Source organism: Coregonus clupeaformis, chromosome 7, assembly GCF_020615455.1.
Source record: "Coregonus clupeaformis isolate EN_2021a chromosome 7, ASM2061545v1, whole genome shotgun sequence".
Classification (NCBI taxonomy): domain Eukaryota; kingdom Metazoa; phylum Chordata; class Actinopteri; order Salmoniformes; family Salmonidae; genus Coregonus; species Coregonus clupeaformis.
In genome coordinates, this window is record NC_059198.1 from 46,111,721 (window position 1) to 46,125,386 (window position 13,666).

The following is a 13,666-nucleotide window of genomic DNA, read 5'->3' on the forward strand; positions in this document are numbered from 1 at the left end:
ATACCGTGACGAGATCCTGAGTCTCACTGTCGTGCCATTCATCCGCAGCAATCACCTCATGTTTCAGCATGATAATGCACGGCCCCATGTTGCAAGGATCTGTACACAATTCCTGGAAGCTGAACATTTCCCAGTTCTTCCATGGCCTGCATATTCACCAGACATGTCACCCATTGAGCAAGTTTGGGATGCTCTGGATCGACGTGTACAACAGCGTGTTCCAGTTCCCGCCAATATCCAGCAACTTCGCACAGCCATTGAAGAGGAGTGGGACAACATTCCAAGGGCCACAATCAACAGCTTGATCAACTCTATGTGTCGCGCTTTATGAGGCAAATGGTGGTCACACCAGATAGTGACTGGTTTTCTGATCCACTCCCCTACCTTTCTTTTAAGGTATCTGTGACCAACAGATGCATATCTGTATTCCCAGTCATGTGAAATCATAGATTATGGCCTAATGAATTTATTTCAATTGACTGATTTCCTTATATGAACTGTAACTCAGTAAAAACTTTTAAATTGTTGCATGTTGCATTTATGTTTTTGTTCACTATAAAAGAAAACTGCATACCCAACAGTTACAAGAACAATGATCACACAAATAAAATAACAAATGAATCAGTCATGTACATGGTGTAATTTGCATAGCAATTCTCAACATCACTTCTCATATTCCTTAGGAACAAACACAAATAAGTTCATTTTAAGAACTTCACGTTTAAAACAATATAATTGTACAATTTGTACAAACCACACATACACGGTCAGAAATCATAGTTTTCATATTGACACAAAATAATAGAATGACGTCTCAATCACAAGACCCATTCAGATGCATTTCTTTGAGAAACAAACTTGTATAAGATGCTTATATATCATGTATCTACAGAACATCCCACAAGATGTCACCTGATTCCACTATTAGCCAGTGAAACACAGTGTTACTGAGTAACACATATCTTACAACCAATGAGCTGCTGCATTGTTGAGAGATGACAAATTAAGGCAGCTACAGAAACCACTCTTCAGACATTGGTCAATTTCATTACACGAGGCCAGTGCCAGTGAAGTGCAGGCTATTAACCTGCTCTACACAATTTTCTGTCCTCTTTCAAAAAGCATCACACACTTTCACCATTGAGTCTTCATGAGTCCTTAACTCAACTTCCTGAGAGTCTCTGACCTAACAGTTCACCAGTACCAGGCTAAGGTAACAGTTATCTCTGATATCTTTAAAATACCAATTTCCTTCAGAAGTCCTACTTAAAGTGTATTTGAGTTAGGCTCAGGGTTAGCCATACTCTGTAGCAGGGGGACCTCTCACTAGATTATAGTATCCAGCCATTGCCCCCAGGTCAATGTACAGGGATCCCTTTCTCCTCAGGTGGGCAGAGTCCTCAGGCTCAGAGTACAGAGAGGATTCTGTGAAGAGAAATAGAATAGTTGTTGTATTAATAGGTGCCATCACATGCAAATGTTTGAGTGTGTACTCTGTGTCATTTGAATATCAGAGAAACATGCACTTTAAAACATAGTAGATGTACCGTTTATTAGCATATCCCTAAAAGTCCCTACCCTGTGAGGAACAGTATGTAGAATGGTTTATTTTAGGGAGCAACAATGATAGGGAACAGTAACATATAGAAGTCCCTACCCTGTGTGGTGTCAGGCTGCTGGCTGTGCTGCCTCAGTAGAGGGTGGGAGGCCTCCACCAGGGCTGAGTCCAGGCTCCAGCAGCGTGGCTGTTCCTCTCTGGGAGGGTTGATGGCCTCGTCCCTCAGGAGCTCGGCTGCAGAGCTGCGCTTGGCAGGGTTCCTCTCCAGGGATCTCTCCAGGAAGGACCGCATGACACCGCTGCAGTCCTCTGCTATGTCCTCCAGGGGAGGGGCCTGCTTGTGGATCTGAGGGGAGAGAGGAGGATATGGTCAGAGGTCTGAAGTAATACCTTCAGGTAAGGTGAGTTTAGATGGACGGGTTTTGCACTTTTGGCACTATTCCATTGGTTCCATTGCACCAGGCAAGTTCAATCAAGCACAGCTAAAGTATTTGAAGGAAAACAACTGATCGAATCTACTCCTCTATGCTATCTTCCTGTCTTGTTAAATACTGTTTCTGGTAGGGTGAGACTAAACGTTATTCTGCATTGAATCTGCACCTCTATGCTATCTCACGCCTCCATCTATTGAGTGTAATATCTTGTAAAACAAGTCTGATGTACAAGAAAGGGCTTCCCTATGACAGTGAAGAATGAGGAAGTGAGTCCTTCCTTAAAGCAGAGATTAATAACGCTTCAAAAAGAGAAACAGTACCTCTTCAAATCAGGAACATGGTCATGGAAAAACACTGTAAAAAGTCAAACGGAACTACTGTACTGAGCCTGAGGGAGTAAACTACTAACGTGCCAGAGACAGAGGCTGCCTCCCAAATGGCAACTTATTCCCAACATAGTGCACTACTTTGACCAGGGCCCATAAGGCTCTGGTCAAAGTTATTGCACTATAATAGGGAATAGGGTGCCATTTAGGACGCAGTGTCACGTTAAGGGACCTGCCTCTCATGACGTTTGAGAAAAATCATCTTGCAAGAACCTAGGCCTATGCCATGGAAATCTGAACCAGGTCATGGAAAAATATGCGACTTTTGGGGGGGTGCAGCAAAACAAGTAAAAATGAAATTCTACTAGATATAGCCTACTTTGTCTCTGACCTACCTTTAACATAAATAGTTTGTTTGATCTTCAGTGAATGTTAAGTAAAACTGTGTTGGTCTGTTTCAAGGAATGACTGGCCACAAGCGAGGGGTTTCCCCTCCTTCAGCCCTGTCAGTGTAGCGAGAGGAAGGCCAGTAAGTTCACCATTCACTCGTCTATACACTTCATCCATTCACTTTCCGTTAATACTTACTGGAGTTGTCACTGATTATATCCCATGCAGAAACAGCCTCTGCTACACTCCTTTCTTGGCTCTTTATGTGTGCTGTCAATTTCGATGCATTTATTGGAAGTGTATAGAAGTCATTTGTGAACTATCAGGAGATGCTTACTATGTAGAGGTAGGATGGGTAGGGAGGGAGATAGGTCGAGTGGTACTTACTATGTAGAGGTAGGAAGGGTAGGGAGGGAGATAGGTAGGGTGGTACTTACTATGTAGAGGTAGGAAGGGTAGGGAGGGAGATAGGTAGGGTGGTACTTACTATGTAGAGATAGGATGGGTGGGGAGGGAGATAGGTTGGGTGGTACTTACTATGTAGAGGTAGGAAGGGTAGGGAGGGAGATAGGTAGGGTGGTACTTACTATGTAGAGGTAGGAAGGGTAGGGAGGGAGATAGGTAGGGTGGTACTTACTATGTAGAGATAGGATGGGTGGGGAGGGAGATAGGTTGGGTGGTACTTACTATGTAGAGGTAGGAAGGGTAGGTAGGGAGATAGGTAGGGTGGTACTTACTATGTAGAGGTAGGAAGGGTAGGGAGGGAGATAGGTAGGGTGGTACTTACTATGTAGAGGTAGGAAGGGTAGGGAGGGAGATAGGTAGGGTGGTACTTACTATGTAGAGATAGGATGGATGGGGAGGGAGATAGGTTGGGTGGTACTTACTATGTAGAGGTAGGAAGGGTAGGGAGGGAGATAGGTAGGGTGGTACTTACTATGTAGAGGTAGGAAGGGTAGGCGGTGCGTGGGTATCTCCTGACCCAGGGCGGGCTGCCAGTCTGCATGTGGATGATGGTGGTGCCCAGGCTGTAGATATCTGTCTTGGTGTTGTGTCCTCGACACAGAACCACCTCCGGGCTCATATACATCTGGGGAAGAAAACACAAGACAACTGTTACTCAAAGGGTCAATGGCATAATGCCAATTGTAGAAGAAGAAAATAAGTGTTTGGAAAGTACACCATTTTTTTTCTTTATCAAATGTAATTTCCTTTATGTAGTCATGAAGCAAGTGATAATAATAACAATCACAACATGAAAAAAAGCAGAGAAGAGTTTTCTCTGATAATGCACAGTGTCTCTATGACTATGTAATAATACAGGAACCCTAAGAGCAGCTGGGCTTATGATAGGCTCTGTACAGTACTGAACAGGTAATACGGTACTCGTGGTATGGTCTGTGGAGTATGAAACAGTAAACACACCAGACCAGAGTCCATCTCTCAACTGGAATTTCCAGCCTACTGTGCTGCCTGTTAGCTAATGTCAGCCTCAGCCTCAGCCTTAATGTCAGCCTCAGCAGCTCCACTCCGTTGGCTAGCTGTCTGTTTGGTAGCTATCTCCCTTCCTGTTATTAATGCTGTGCTGGGTGTCTATCTCTCTGCTCTGGGACTTTCCCACTCAGCCACCAGGGGTATAGGTTACCACAGAGAGTAGTGGAGTGAATTAGTAACAGGAGGATGAGGAGAGGGAGGGTCTTAAGAAAGATCATAGTGATTGCCTCATCTATATTTTCCCAACTGTGGATAAGGATGTCAATTTGAATCTGAAAATGCTAGTGTTCAAAGGCATTCAACCTTAAACACTGTAGCCTATGCATTACACACAAAAACCAATACTCCACCGTACAAGATCTCTTCATGTTTGATGTGATTTCCCTGCACCTTTTTTTGACTGAGACACTGTGAGAGGAGCACTGACTTGTCTTCTGAATAAATCATTATCAGAGCGTCCTGAGGCATCGCGTGATCTCAATGGTTCGGGTCAATTCCATTTCAATTCACAATTCAGGAAGTAAACTGAAATTCCAATTCCAATTTTTTTTAAATCATTGACTGAATTGAAAATGAATTGACCCCAACACTCTAGGTCATGTCATAGACCAGAGGGTGCATTTTGTTGTCATGTCATAGGCCTGAGGGTGTTGAAGAGAACAAACAGCAGAATCACTCACCTCTGTGCCTCGTAGATCCCTAGGGGTGTATACCTTCTCTGTCATCTGTACCGTCAGGCCAAAGTCCACCAGCACCGCCTTGTCTGACATCAGGACGATGTTGCTGGCTGAAGAGAGAGAGGGGGGAGGGAGAGTGAGTGAGTGAGATTCACCATAAAAGCTGCTTAGAATATTTGCTGCAAGATACAGTATGATCTCAGAACCCAGAACCAAATATAGTGTGAGCTAACTAGCTACAGTGCTAAGTTATTAGTCTATCATGAAAGATTAGATACAGCACTACTTTCAAAGGTCAATATTTATTCTATAATTTGCTAAAATTGCTATTGACCTACTATATATGTGATGGGAACTGTACGTACATTTAGAAGTACACTATATAGGGAGCTCTGTGGTTTCTTAAGGTGTCTACGGCTGAGTTTCCTATGAAGCCGTTGCTTTAAGATGCAGTCTACTCTAAAGCCCTTTCCTTTCCTGGTTACATTTGACATAAAGTGGATGATGACAGTCACAGGCCCCAAATACACCACTAGCGTGCATGTGTGCATGTGTAGACATACCTGGGTTCATTTTCTGCTGTATTTGGGGCTAGAATTTGAGAAACCCTGGGTTTCTAAACCCTGGTAAAAGTAGAGGCTATAGGCCTATTACTCTTACTCTCACTCTTATGCTTACTCTTACACTACTCTGTCTACTAATGTTTGTTTTTCAACGTTTGTTTTGGGCTCTTACTCACGTTTGATGTCATGGTGGATGACATTGTGAGAGTGTAGGTACTCCAGGCCCCTGAGGACCTGCTTGGTGACCCAGATGATCTCAAACTCCCTCATGGGGCCACAGCTGTCCAGTTTTTCCAGAACCGACCCTCCCTCGCCAGCTTCCATGAACAGGTGGATGTTCTGGTCCCAGAGGAGAGCACCATAGAGCTCTGCAATGTTCTCGTGATGGAACCGGGCCTGGATCTCCACATCGGCTGGTTTTAAGTGTTCCATGGGGATCTAGGAGCATGGATAGAACCATTAAGGCATAAAGCACATCCTATAAGTATCTACAAAGCCTTTAGTATGTAAACATTCCACTGACTATTGAATAACTAGACCAGCAAGCCACTCCCATCATGTGTAACTATTTGTGGGCTGATATAATATCAATGCTATCCTCTCCATAGGTGAATACCAGTAGGCCTAATCATTAAGCTCAAAATGAAAACATAGATATCAAATGAGAACAGGAGCTTTCCCACTACATTATTTTCTAAAACCAGAGATGTTACTGTGGGGGGTTTCTGTTGAGTTTCTTGTGGGGTAACCAGCCAAATACTTTTCAGTTTCCATCCATATGCAATACTGGCTTTTGAGATGTGTCGCAGTGAAAACAATTATATTTTTACTTAGTGTTATTGCAAGTTTCAAAGTGTTTGTGTGCAAAGGCCTGACTGACTTGACATGTGACATGCTGCTTTGACATGGATTTTTGTCCTTGTTTTAGTCCTTGCTGTTGCTTTGAAAACAAAACTTCCTGGAGGACATCAATCTTGGCACATAGGCAGTTTCGAGAAATCCATTCTGCAAACATGCCAGACATTCCAGCACGAGGGCTCATTGACTCACCAGTTTGCATGCCATTCTCTTCCTGGTTATGGTATCCTGGGCCAAGTGGACTTTCCCAAAGGAGCCCTTTGGAACATGGCCGCCAGAGCCTGGAGTCTTGTAGGTCCACTTCCATGGAAATAGAAACACATCCGAATCGATGCGATAGTGACCCTTCTTCAGCACCATGTGTTTCTGCACAGAAGTAATGAAATACAGTGTGAGAGGTGTTTCTGACACAGTAAAGGCAGTTAAAACCCTGTACAAAGAAGTATACTATTCTTAACTCTACTCATGAACAGACAGACACACACACACACAGACTTTCACTCACACACACATGCAATGTAATTTCTAACTCTATGAGTCCTTTGTAAGCAGATACATAGCCTACTCAAAATACTAACCAATGTCCTGAAGTCTCACCTTGTTCAGTAACACACCCATCTCCTCCGGCAGGTGCTGCAGTGCTTCTGGCTCCATGTTAGAGATCAGGTTGACGAAAGAGAGCAAGTCCGACACCGTCCCGTACCTGACCCTACCACCACCGTTCTCCTGTTGTGTCTCCTGGGTCCCTCCTGTCACTTCGTCCCCCGAACCATCCACAGTCTCCTCGTTCTCGTCCATCTCCTCCTGAGAGAGACCCTCCTCAAACGACACACCATCGTCTTCCTCTTCTTCCTCTTCCTTGGTGTGGTAGAGACTTTCCACCACATCGATTATGTCCTCTATGTTCATGTGAGCCAGCAGGAGTTCTATTCCAGCATTGTCATATTTGTAATCCATCTTGTTTGATTCTCTGCTCCTAAATGGGTTCTGAAATGGAAAGTTGAGATTCCATGATGGAAAGATCCTTTGACATTCTGATACTGGTACAGCTTGTTGGGGAAGCAGAGCAAAGGAGGGGCAAACTAATCTATAGCCAAACTCGTTTTCATTGCAAATGAAGGGGATTTCACAATTAGCTGGGAGCCCCTGGTGAAATTGCACCCTCATGTTAGGGTACACAAACTCATGGACTTCAGAAGACATAATAAAGTGATAAAAACACATAACAGGCTAAATGTCCACTTCTCCTGAATCACATGATGTGCTCTCATTGTAGCCAAGTGAATGTACAGCAACAAATTGCCATCCCAACAAATAACACTAAACAGAACTAAAGTCATTGACACGTTTTGGAAAAGAAAGGTTGGAAGCAAATAAAGGTGAATCAGGATTAGTTTATAAAAGCGTAATATCAATATGATTACCTGAGTCTTTGTAATAACGTAGGATCAGGTCCGATTGTGCTCACTCCATTCTTGCGTCTGTATGCAGTCAATTCTAGCGCTCACTGAAGTCACCAGAAATGAAGTTGTCAAAAGAGGAAGTCCATATCAGTCTCTGTGTTTAGGTGTGGTGTTGTGTTAATGAAAAACTATGCGAATGCTGTGAGTGTTATAGTCATATGGTTATTTTGTAGTTTCGTTTTTCTTTTCATTTTCCTTAATTTCCCCGTAATATTTGATTTCCATAGGCGAACGGATTAATAGAAAAAAAACGAATAGAAAGACTTGCTGTTCATCAGATTCCATAGAATAGTTCGGTATATTCCAATATTGTGCAACTGCAGTCAGCAATTCAGGGCGTTCCTGCTGCATGTGAGCATTTCTGCATCTGCACACCCCCCCTCGAGCATCCCATTGGTTCCTGCGTGCCAGACAGGCGGGGGTGAAGGACACTGTCTACCCTTTGTTGTCCTCGCCTCCCGCTAGCACAGCAAACGAGAGTCTAGGGCGACACCGTGTGCTAGCTAACTAGCTAGTTTGCGACAGTGTGTGCCAGCATGCTAGTTAGATAACACACTGTGTCGCCCCTGCGATGTCTCGTGTTGTTGAAGTTCAATAACAGTTATATGAGAGGTAGACGTCGCTCCCTGCCTCCCTGCCTCCCGCCTGCTGTGTACCAGAGAAAACCGTGCCCGACAGGCGGGGGCGAAGGACACTGACGTCTACCCGTCGTCCCCGCCTCCCGCTTGCACAGCAATGGAGAGGCTAGGGCAACACCGTGTGCTAGCTAACTAGTTTGTGACAAAGTATGCCAGCATGCTAGTTAGATAGCACACTGTGTCGCCCCTGCGATGTCTCGTGTTGTTGAAGTTCAATAACAGTTATATGAGAGCTGACTTAATAGTGACGGAAGTGTAATGAAACTAAAAACAGGTGGTTGCATTACAGATAGCAGACAGTCGTTTAAATACAAACAATTCAATTGATCAGTTTGGTATTGCAAATGAGTAAAAACCCAATATTAATACTACAGCTGACTGAGCCTTCTCTGTTCTGTTTGAGCCGTCTCGGATGCCGTAGAACAGAAGGCACACGCATGCGCTTTCATGCTACTCTCAGGGCATCCTTCTTTGGTGTGTGCAGGTTACATTTGAGAGGAAGCGGTAGCCTCTCAAAATGCTTCCAAAAACTACATTCATCCTTTCAAAGAAAGATCAGAACTAGAACTGCTTTTACGAAGACCAATGTACTCAAAAATAAAGATGAAATCGGTAGGTTTTTCATCCACCGATTAGACGCAACATGAGCTAGCTGACAGTTTTTTTTATTTAACTAGGCAAATCAGTTAAGAACAAATTCTTATTTACAATGACACCAGCCAAACCCGGACAACGGTGGGCCAATTGTGCGCCACCCTATGGGACTCATACAGCCTGGACTTGAACCAGGGGGTCTGTAGTGATGTCTCAAGCAGGGGCGGTGTGTTCATTAGGGCGATATGGGCGACGCACTGCCAAACGGGAAAAGGAAGGGATTTTTTTTCTAATCAATTATATCACGGCAACAGTAGTTATCAGTGTTCTAATCTAGACGTCTGATCTGCCACTAAATGTCCAATCAGGCTAAAGTCGTGCTTCAAATGGCCCCGCCCCTTTTGGGGCGATTTCAGTCAGGTTGAAAATCGCCCAGGGGTCTCTCATAGACTATCATGTAAAATCTTTTTTTTTTCAAATATCAGAGCTTTCAATACAATCTCTATGGGTTTCTGAGGGCTTGCACTTACGCGCTTTCGTCATACGTAACATAACCATGAACGTAACTAAGAAAAGAGCGGGTAGCAGCGTCAATCAATTCACGTACTACTATCAACATGGCTAGCGTTCAGTGCAACTCGATTGTCTCTTTGAAAGAAGTTCACATCAAAGACCATTCAAAACGAGCTACTGGAGTGTATGCTAGCGGTCATGAGGGAACATATTGTGGAGGAGGTGAAGTCGGCGAACTTCGTAGCTATCCAAGCTGACGAGACCACGGACGTTTCTACACAGACACAGCTGGTGCTTGTGCTGAGGTACATAGATAGCAACCACAAAGTGCAGGAGCGCTTTTTGAGTTCCTTCCCATCTCGGAATCAACCTCAGTCTCAATCGCCAGTGTGCTTTTGGAGAGACTGAACGGTCTTTTTGCCGACGACGTGAAAGTCAAACTGTGGTGCACTGGCACTGTACCAGGTTCTCATGAGCTACAACCTCCAGGAGACGTTCTCTGAGACTGTGACTCTGTTGAACATCCTCATAACTACTCCCATGACAACAGCTGAAGCTGAGAGATGTTTCTCAACTTTGACACGAGTTAAGACATTCCTGCGAAATTCAATGGGCCAGGAACGTCTGAATGCACTGGCCATGCTTTCCATGGAGAGGGAGCTAGTCCTCAGCATGCCTGATTTCAATGAGAAAGTCATTGACCGCTTTGCTGCATTGAAAGAGAGAAGAGAACAGTTTCAGTACAAGTAATGTAGCCTCTCTCTCTCTTTGTCCCTCCCTGTCTGTCTCTTTAACACACACACGCCCAAATCAGTTCACAGTTGATGTTGTTTAAAATAGTTATTTTTCATTTTAAAAAAGTAAAAAAAATAAAATAATCTGTTCATGTTCATTTTTACAAATCTATACAATTGGCCAGAATATGGTTGTTCATATTTACAAATCTATACAATTGGCCAGAATATGGTTGTTCATTTTTACAAAGCCATACAGATAGCTGTGTTTACCTTTTCTAGAAATTATTTTCAAATTCTGTTTTCAGGCAAAATGTCTATCACTGTTCATTTTCACAAATCTATACAAGAGGGCAGAATATGGAAGTCTATAAAAATTTCTTATTACCAATAACTTGCATCAATGTTTTCAGTAGCCTCTATCAAAAGCTCCTGCTTGCTTGTTGTGAATTATGCTCAGGTGCACATATTTCCAATTCAACCATGAGGCAAAAAATGTGGTAAAAGCTCTTGTTGATCCTGCAATCTGAACAAATACCAAGATGCTGTATTTTCAGCTGATATTTCATTTGTTTATGGAAATGCATATTGTTTATGCAGTGTTGAGGAATGTGAAAGAACACCCTTGATTATTTTTACTGTGATAACTTATTTTGCTTTTGTAAGCCAACTCTTTTGAGATCAGTCAATAAATGCTTCTGGCATTGACTTATATGCTGCCCCTGTCTTCATGTTGTTGCTGGACATATCTTTTTTAAAATGTGTGTAGGTCACCTAAATCATCAGAAAAATTGCCCCCCCTGAGAATTTTTTCAGGAGCCGCCACTGGTCTCAAGCACAGACATGCAGTGCCTTAGACCGCTGCGCCACTCGGGAGCCCAAGCTGACAGTTGTCCCAACTGTACTGCCTTTCTGCAGCTCAAGCTTCCTGCCACTTGTTAATTCATGTAGCTAGTAGTTTAGCTGATCATGCTCAACATTAAAATCATAGGGGTCACAAAGTTGTGGCAAGTAGCTAGCGACAACAACATACTAGCATGACATCTATATAGTTAGTTAGCTAGATGGATTAGGCCTACATCAACTTAAGTATGTTGCCATGACATGTCTGTCTGTTTTTTAAAAGTTTAGAACCAAAGGATCGAGACACATCTTTTTACACAGTCCAAGAGGAGAGGATAGAGCAGGCAGAGAGATCTGTCCTTATCAGCTGCCCTGCTAAAACCATCGACCAAAAGTTCCTCAAGTATTTATCCAGACATGGAAATATCAACAAATGTTTATTTTATGTAAGCTATGTAAGTATTTCAGTGGTGCTAAGATATATGAATCTACAAATCAACACTAATATAAGGAGGTCTATCTTTTCTCCTACACAATGTGGGAATTTACACCCCCTCTCAATACTAAACTGTGACCTAAAGATATTGGTTAAAGTCTTAACAAAAACACTAAAACATGTTATAAGCAACCCGGTTCACCCTGATCAGGTCGGCTTTTTCCGACTCCGGTACGGCGCTGATAGCATATGAAGATTGCTTGATATAAAATGGGCTATGAGGACCTGCCAAACCCCCGCCATAGCTCTGTCCCTGGATGCTGAGAAAGCATTTGATAGGGTGGAGTGGGGTTTCCAATTGAAAGCTCTGGAGTCCTATGGATTTGGCCCCCACTTTATAGGATGGGACAAAACCCTGTATTCCGGGGCCAGTGCCACAGTTACCGCTAATGGAATTATTTCTAAGCAATTCAGGCCCCACAGTGGAGGTGTCATAATACCCATAAAACCTAGCGGTCAAACAGGGAAATGGTTCCAATCGTTTTCTCATCATCCACCAAATAAAACTCCTGGAGTCTATAGAGCGATCTTTGGAGTAATATCATCTGACTCCAGGCACTGAAGAGAATATGGGAAAAAGACTTGGACTGCGATATTACCAAGGCAGAATGGAATGAGGTTTTCGACAGATGTCTCTAAAGCTAACTCAATTGAAAACGATACACAATTACCATTGGACTCCTAGTAAGCTTCACAGGGTCGGTCTGAGGCCCACAGGCGCCTGCTGGAGATGTTCATCTGAGGAGGAGACTTATCTACATATGGTATGGGACTGTGAAAAAATCAGGAGGTTCTGGACTGAAGTCGTAGTGTTCACCAGTCACAAAAACAAGTGTATAGCCCTGGCCCTAGCAGTTGCCAAAAAACGGCTTGTCTGTAAATGAAAAGAATGGGCTACACCAAATATACACGACTGGACTAATAGCCAAACTTGAAAGAGTCATCTATCAAAACACAAGACAACGTGTAAATATGTGTATGAACATAACAAGATTCAACAACTGAGACATAAACTGAACAAGTTCCACAGACGTGACTAACAGAAATGGAATAATGTGTCCCGGAACAATGCGGGGGTCAAAATCAAAAGTAACAGTCAGTATCTGGTGTGGCCACCAGCTGCATTAAGTACTGCAGTGCATCTCTTCCTCATGGACTGCACCAGATTTGCCAGTTCCTGCCTTGAGCTGTTACCCCACTCTTCCACCAAGGCACCTGCAAGTTCCCAGACATTTCTGGGGGGAATGGCCCTAGCCCTCACCCTCCGATCCAATAGGTCCCAGACGTGCTCAATGGGATTGAGATCCGGGCTCTTCGCTGGCCATGGCAGAACACTGACATTCCTGTCTTGCAGGAAATCACGCACAGAACGAGCAGTATGGCTGGTGGCATTGTCATGCTGGAGGTTCATGTCAGGATGAACCTGCAGGAAGGGTACCACATGAGGGAGGAGGATGTCTTCCCTGTAACGCACAGCGTTGAGATTGCCTGCAATGACAACAAGCTCAGTCCGATGATGCTGTGACACACCGCCCCAGACCATGACGGACCCTCCACTTCCAAATCGATCCCGCTCCAGAGTACAGGCCTCGGTGTAACGCTCATTCCTTCGATGATAAACACGAATCCGACCATCACCCCTGGTGAGATAAAACCGCGAATCGTCAGTGAAGACCACTTTTTGCCAGTCCTGTCTGGTCCAGCGATGGTGGGTTTGTGCCCATAGGTGACATTGTTGCCGGTGATGTCTGGTGAGGACCTGCCTTACAACAGGCCTACAAGCCCTCAGTCCAGCCTCTCTCAGCCTATTGCGGACAGTCTGAGCTCTGAAGGAGGGATTGTGCGTTCCTGGTGTAACTCAGGCAGTTGTTGTTGCCATCCTGTATCTGTCCCGCAGGTGTGATGTTCGGATGTACCAATCCTGTACAGGTGTTGTTACACGTGGTCTGTCACTGCGAGGAAGATCTGCTGTCCGTCCTGTCTCCTTGTAGCGCTGTCTTAGGCGTCTCACAGTACGGACATTGCAATTTATTGCCCTGGCCACATCTGCAGTCCTCATGCCTCCTTGCAGCATGCCTAAGGCAC

General features: G+C 44.1%; 2 protein-coding genes across 2 annotated transcripts in view; one reads left to right on the forward strand and one right to left on the reverse strand.

Moving 5' to 3' along the window:
- Positions 1-483: 483 nt before the first annotated feature.
- LOC121569803 (mitogen-activated protein kinase kinase kinase 8) lies at positions 484-8,425 on the reverse strand. The gene is made up of 8 exons (XM_041881009.2): positions 7,725-8,425; positions 6,898-7,287; positions 6,493-6,666; positions 5,619-5,880; positions 4,883-4,989; positions 3,646-3,798; positions 1,658-1,904; positions 484-1,425 (listed from the first exon to the last, which is right to left on the reverse strand). The coding sequence occupies exons 2-8, from the start codon at positions 7,255-7,257 to the stop codon at positions 1,295-1,297; spliced, it is 1,434 nt and encodes a 477-aa protein (XP_041736943.1). The 5' UTR covers positions 7,258-7,287; positions 7,725-8,425; the 3' UTR covers positions 484-1,294.
- A 448-nt stretch (positions 8,426-8,873) lies between these two features.
- LOC121569804 (poly(A) RNA polymerase, mitochondrial-like) overlaps positions 8,874-13,666 on the forward strand; it is a 32,642-nt gene continuing 27,849 nt past the window's right edge. The window contains 1 exon segment of the mRNA XM_041881010.2: positions 8,874-9,013. Coding sequence (XP_041736944.2) covers positions 8,987-9,013 — 27 coding nt within the window. The 5' untranslated portion in view covers positions 8,874-8,986.

Bases quoted from the DNA above. Each gene is read 5' to 3' on its own strand.
- LOC121569803 (XM_041881009.2), bottom strand. From the start codon at position 7,257: ATGGATTACAAATATGACAATGCTGGAATAGAACTCCTGCTGGCTCAC. The intron at 6,667-6,897 runs GTGAGACTTCAG...ACTTCTGTGCAG, and splicing joins TGGGTGTGTTACTGAACAAG to AAACACATGGTGCTGAAGAA. The intron at 1,905-3,645 runs GTAAGTACCACC...CTCTCCCCTCAG, and splicing joins ACCCTTCCTACCTCTACATA to ATCCACAAGCAGGCCCCTCC.